Consider the following 6,753-nt stretch of genomic DNA (forward strand, 5'->3'; position numbering starts at 1 on the left):
GTATATATATATATATATATATATATATATAAATAGATTTCAGAGAATTTTCAGGATTTTTCTCAGGTCCTTTTTTTATCTTTTTCTTCACGCGTTCCATATCGAATTCGATGAAAACTGGAATTATTGAAGCGCAGACGATTAATAAAAATTTTACTAGCTGTCAACGTGATTCTGAGTTAGTTAACATTTTCGGAGTACGTGCGGTAGAAGGCGGTTATAGACCGACACTTACATAAAAACCAACGGATAAAAAAATGGTTGAAAAGATTTCTCTGATATCATGTTTTATATATATATATATATAATCAATAATTCCAGTTTTTATCGAACTACGAATTTGATATCAAACGCGCGAAGAAAAAAGATAAAAAAAGGACCTGAGAAAAATCCTGAAAATTCTCTGAAATCTCTGTATATGTACACATATATAATATTGCACGGCAACAGTTCTGACAAAATCGAAAACCTCGCCAAAACCAAATGCGGTGAATTCATGAGACCGCTGAAATATCATTGCCCGTTGCAAATTAATCTTCCAAAAGTCGTTATTTCCCAATGTGTACAGCGGCAGAATCCGCTTGTATGTTTAGAGACGCGTAAACCGGTGTGTCTCTGTTCTGCGGTGCGATTGGTCGCGCGCCAAAAACGTCTCGTAATCAATAAAACTTTTCATTATGTAAAAATCCCGAATAGCTGAGAAGCTCGCCCGCTCGGTACACCGCAAATGACACTGTAAACAGACTAAAGCTGGTTTGGTGCGGCCGTCTTTTGGTATATTTCCTATCGCTAAAGTGTCTCCGCATGGCGCGCCAATAAACGCCCATCTCTGTATGTACACTCACACGTATAATACACTACATACATATGTACATGTGCATTTCTCTGTCGACTCAGTGGCGCGCGCGCGCGCGCGGCAGACATTGGTCTCAGCAGCATCCATCGACACGCAGCGGAGCTTGAGGGTAATTCTGCCTATTCCCAACAGATGCACTTGTCACACACGCGAAGACAATTAACTTCGCATCGCAACGAGTTTCTCTGCGGCGCCCGAAACTGTTGATTTCATCGAATCTATCGCTTCTGTTGCAAATATCAAATGTGTTTCTTCTGTGTGTAAATCCGCTTTTCATGCAAATTATTATATATGTTATTTGCTATCCCGAGGTCACGCCATGGGAAATTTCAAATTTTCAGCAAAATTGCACCTTAAAGCACGCGCGCGCGCGCGCGCGCTTCGACTGTTGCGAATTAATCAATATCAAGCAAGAAAGCTAAGCAAATACGTTGCGTGCCCCACTGTCGATTCTATTTTTTTGACTTAAATGTCAAACGAGGTGAAAACAAACTTATTGTCAATTAAATAGAAGGATAAAAAAAATCCGATTACTATATCTTAATCGATCAGTTAATTAGTTAATAATTAGTTTCTCTTTGTTTTGCTCAATGAATCAACAAAGCCAAAGAGAAATAAAAAAAAAAACAAACAAACAAACAATAAAAGAAAAAACATCGATTCCCGACGCACCATGAAAACCCGTCTGGAATAGCAATCGTTTCCGATTATATTTCTACATAGCGTTTCGATAATGGCACGAATCAATAATGACCTCATTAACGTAACGTTTAATGAACACCATCTGCGAGGTACATTTATAAAACGCAAACGTACTTCATAGATTTTGTTTGTTTGTATGCAAGCGCGCTACTTTCTCTCTCTCTCTCACCCCGAAGTTTGCGTTGTTATTACAGAGTGACACAATTCACTTTCTCGCGGAATTGTTCACTATATATTGATACTGCACGAGAGATAACTCGAGGCTAATTTGCGATATCTTTCTCGGCCTGTCCAATTCGCGCAGGTCACACGGATTATCTGAGAGGATGCATGGCCGACATAATATACAACGGTGCCAAAGTTATAGAGCACGCCAGGTCAAGAAAGGGCCAGTCAGAGGCAACAGCCGTGACGTGGGGCTGTTCGCCGGAATTCGACGCCACGAGGAGCACGGAAGTGAGCTTCGTCGAGGACGGCGCCTTCGTCGCCATCCCTCGTCCCATTCCGCGCTCCGGTACGAGGTACGTATGTGTATGTGTGTGTGTGTGCACCACCAAAAGTGCCGCTTTCCGCTATAATGTATACGCTTTCCCATTTATACCGTCGTCGCACTCACCATGGAAAACGTAATTAACCTATCTCGACACATCTGTGTCACCTGCATCATCGATAACGTTACATCGATGCGGAGAAAGAGACGTGCGACGATAGTTCGCTCGTTCGTTATCATTATATTGTACATATTATTTGCTTATTTGTGGTATATAGATTTTATTAATTAATTTTGAACGCGTTCGGAAGGACGATGCACACAGCTCGTCGAAGAAAAATATTAGGAATATCATCAAAAATCGAAAACATTTGCTCGATGATAATTTTTTCCGGGCAACGTTTTGTTTTAGTTTTTTTAACGAAGCAATTTGCACCATCGCGAAAAACAAAATAATACGTCGGGATTTTCGCGAATTCAATATCTTATGATAATGCCGCGAGAAATATCGTTTCACTGAGGTCGGGGTCGCATAACTCGCATACTCCTGCAACGTGGCTATATATCTACCGCATTCATCGGTCAGGAAAGGCCTTTCATGTTACGCGACTTTTCTACTACCACTTTCATCTCGGTGCAGCTTTTAACGACTAAACCCGTGAGAAACGTTGTTAAACCGTCTCGAAAAGCACGCGGGGAGGAAACAACTGTTTCAATCGTGTTATGCCGCTGTTAACTCTTGCCAACGAGGCAAAAGCAACGCGACGCCGCGCTTCGTCACTGGGAGACACTTTGTGATCCACGCTTTTCAGAACCGACAACGCAGCAACTTTTCGAACGAAACAGTTGATTGACTGAAAAGCTCATAACGATAAAACTACTTAAAGAGCGCACCGACAGTCGTTAATAGAGTTAGTATTATTCGATACATAATTTATGAGAAAGGAGAGAAAAGGAAATAATTATCATTTACATTAATCAACAAATATCACGCGGTCAGATAGAACAATTTTGCTGTGTAATAAATTTATGAGACCTAAAGAGAACAATTGGTTTAACATAAGCGCTTTTTGGAAAGCGTATAATGACATTGATAAATTAGATCACACGAAACTTTTAAAATGTAATTGTGCACATATATATATATATGCTAATTTTATTAAATTATATGTGTGTGTAATATATATAATGTTCTGTAATATTTAAAAAAAAAAAGCGCAGAAAAATGTTCTTTATTTGTTGGCAAACTAGTAGGAGCACCGGCTCACGAAATTTAGCTGAAAATATATCCACGAAATGTTTTTAAATGAATTAAAGGGATTTTTCTCTCGGCCGCAAAAGAGAAGAGAGCGCGCATGGTTTTTATCTACACAAAATAACTATGTGCAAACGTGCATATTGCAAGTCTCCTACGGACAGATTGTGTGCAATGCGGTTTCCGTGGGTCCCCCAATGCATATCACACAAATGTATTCTCGTAAACAGAACCACAAGAGCTCTCTCTTTCTCTTTCTCTCTCTCTCTCTCTCTTTCGTGAGAATCTTTATTTCTATAAATTAAAAGTAGAGACCGCGCGAATGTTTACGTCAAAAAATCGTGAGATACAGATTTTTTGATATCACAGAATAGAATGTTTCGTCTATACACAGTAAAAAAAAAATGGTAATTTTAACATTTTTTGCATGTTCCAGGAGGTCCACTTTAAATTTTACGTTAAAATAACTCATTCGTTGTGAGTCACTTATTGACAAACTAGTATAAAGTCAAATACTTGACACAATACTTTACATTTATATTTGTTATTTTGACTGTAAGCGTGATGTAAAAATAACATATAAAATAATTAAAACTACACAAAACAGTAGTTGCAGTAACTCGTAAGAAATGTTAATAAAACATTTTAGGGTTTGTACAATGTGGCCACAGATTTTTTAAATTTTTTTAGTATGTTAAATTGACTTTGAGACGTCTAGATTAATTGAAATCATTGTGTTAAAAGCACTTAAACAATATTCCATTTTTAAATGACATGCAAAAAATGTTAATTTGTGAAGTTAACATAAATTTAACACGTGAAAAGATTTAAAAAATAATAACATATCAGTATTATGTTAATTTTACATTGAAGTAATAATCAAGACGTCGTAACACAAGAGAAGTTCTACATTTTGACGCACGATTTTTTACTGTGTATGCGCGATCCGGTAATATACCGTCTTGTTTTTTCGCGAATATTAGTTTTCCATGAGAACCTAACCATTCACTTTCTCTCCCTGTCTCTCTCAAACTACTCTCCGCAATACGAAAACACTAAGCACGTACAGAACTAAGATCTCGATCGAGCCGAATAGTACAGCTGTGTTCTCGTTGTACACAATCGCGAAGAAAATTACTCGGGAACGCGCTAGAAGAGGTGGAAAAAAAAAACGCTTAATTTTCACACGAATACTACAATACACGCGAGTAGAAAGGAAAGATGTAAGCGCGGTTAATACCGCGGTATCCACATGCGAACGGTTAAGTCTCTTGGTTTTCCCCGTGTCTTGTTGGGATCGCGCGGCGAAAGCTTCCGCGGTTCCGTAGATGCTCCGCGTGGCTCTTTTGTTTGCTCTGAATTAAAAAAAAAAAAGCACACGCAGTTCCGAATAATACCTTAATTCAACACTTAAACTTTAAAAAATAAATGCTGGAACCTGTTGCGTTTAATGCCATTGAATTGCCGAGCAACACAAAAAAGCACATGCATGTCGGTTTTTTTTTTCGCATAAATATTTGAGAGAAACCGACTGTCGTTTCTTTCTCTTCTTTCGCATCGACCTGCAGGTATCACGCTTCTAAAGCCTTGTCCCGCCGATAAACGGATAAGTTGGATAGTCGGGCGGAATCGAGTGGATGACTGGACAGTCGTAACTGTCTTCCTTCCGCGACGTTCTACGTGAAGTCGATGAACCGTGAAGATTTCGACGTGCGCTCTCTGAACGAGTTCAATTGATCTGGAAGATTCAAGTGTTACATGTATGCGCGACCGATACGGACGCTCTCGAGCTACCTTCACTTTAACCCCGAATGCAATTTCCGCTTGCCCGTTAACCGCTACTCTCTAATTCATTGATTTTCTATCCGTCACAAACATACAAAATTATCATCACACATATTGAGTTATAAAATATATATATAAAATTCCTATACTCTTATCGCGCCTTTTTATTCAATTTGTACGAGTAAAAAAATTAAACGGAAATAAGAAATGATTTTTCTTTTATTTTTTTTTGCACTTTTCCGACACACTCGATTTTTCGAGTGAGTTTAATCTCTATGAAAATCGCTCACTATAGGAAACCTGTAGTTACCACCGTGTTTTCGAAAGCGGAAGCATTGACTGATGAGAAACGTGAAGACAAACAGAATCCGTTCTTAATGCACCCTCCGACATGGTAAACAACTAATTGCGTTTACAATTCGCGCCGGTATATGTTTGCGTGCTAGCGCTGCGCAAGTTGTATCATGCGGTATAAGACATACGCGGACCGACATATATATTGAGCATTTTCACTAATTCCGTTAAACGGCTAGATAACGCTCGATAAGATTGTTTTGATTCGCGCGATTAAACTTAAAGCTTGATTGTGACGTGCGCGCGTTCCAACATCGCTCTGGTTTGAGTCTCTCTTACGTATCTCTGAAAAATTAATGAGCAAAACAAAGAACGCAGCAAAGCTAAAATAGTGCAAGTCATAAACACGATAAAGAGATGCGCACTGTGTGGAAATGTTGTGTTGTGTAATATTCATATTTGCAATTATACATATATATATAAATTATATGCGATAATAATTTTAGTGGCGGGTAGTGCTATGATTCTACCGCATTATTATTACAATGAAAGTCTACTCTCGTCGCATTTGTAACCACCATTGTAGTACTTTGCCGTGCTATGTTACTTCAAAAGCGAAGTAATGAATCCGCCCGCTGAAGTAAATAATCGGCTTTCGCCGTTCGCTCAAGCAAGTCGGCGGCGCGACGTCTTCGTGCACAAGATGCGAAAATCACTCGTCCCCAAAGTTTCTCCCGAGTAGAAGTCGACCGAGCAAAATTTGATTTGATTACAATTATTTAAATTCGCAGCAAACAATCTTCTTTCATCTCTTTTCCCTTGCAACGCGTTTGTATATTGCCTCGCTCGTTTAACTCTGTGTGTTGCGCGAAATAAACATTTTGCCTACTTAATCGCGCACCGTGTAGTAAGATCTGAATGCCACAGCGCGTCTGAAAAGCGACGGTTAAACACAACGAGAGCAAACAACAATTCTGCGGTAATAATATTCGCGAAAATTATTATGAAATTTTCAAACCAACTTCTGCGAAATTTCGACTGCTATTTCATCTCCATTTTGTATCAACGATTTGTACATGTATAAAATTTGTATATCCAATCAAAATTCGAGTACAAAAGCTCAGTTATACACTGAGAAAAAAAAGTTGGTTAAGTAACAAAATAGTATTCGATTCAACTATATGCAGCGGTCACGGGGCTGTCAATAAAATATTGATTAATGTAAGAAGATATCATGTTTCAATAAATATAATAATTAGATTATACCGAAAGACAATTTATATACACAGTTTGTCCGGAAAGTTCCCGGACTACGTGAATTAAAAATCGAAAATGAAAGATATGGTTTATTAAACAAGTTTACACTTCAAG

The 6,753-nt window shown here is 38.4% G+C and overlaps 1 protein-coding gene across 3 annotated transcripts in view; it reads left to right on the forward strand.

Moving 5' to 3' along the window:
- Nucleotides 1-6,753, forward strand: part of LOC109860025 (chondroitin sulfate proteoglycan 4) — a 51,480-nt gene that overhangs the window by 26,808 nt on the left and 17,919 nt on the right. For all 3 annotated transcript variants that reach the window (XM_020438860.1, XM_020438859.1, XM_020438861.1), the window contains exon 5: nucleotides 1,863-2,079. In XM_020438860.1, coding sequence (XP_020294449.1) covers nucleotides 1,863-2,079 — 217 coding nt within the window. The remainder of the gene's footprint in view (nucleotides 1-1,862; nucleotides 2,080-6,753) is intronic.

This window comes from Pseudomyrmex gracilis, unplaced genomic scaffold, assembly GCF_002006095.1.
Source record: "Pseudomyrmex gracilis isolate BER0280 unplaced genomic scaffold, ASM200609v1 scaffold_315, whole genome shotgun sequence".
NCBI classification, from domain to species: domain Eukaryota; kingdom Metazoa; phylum Arthropoda; class Insecta; order Hymenoptera; family Formicidae; genus Pseudomyrmex; species Pseudomyrmex gracilis.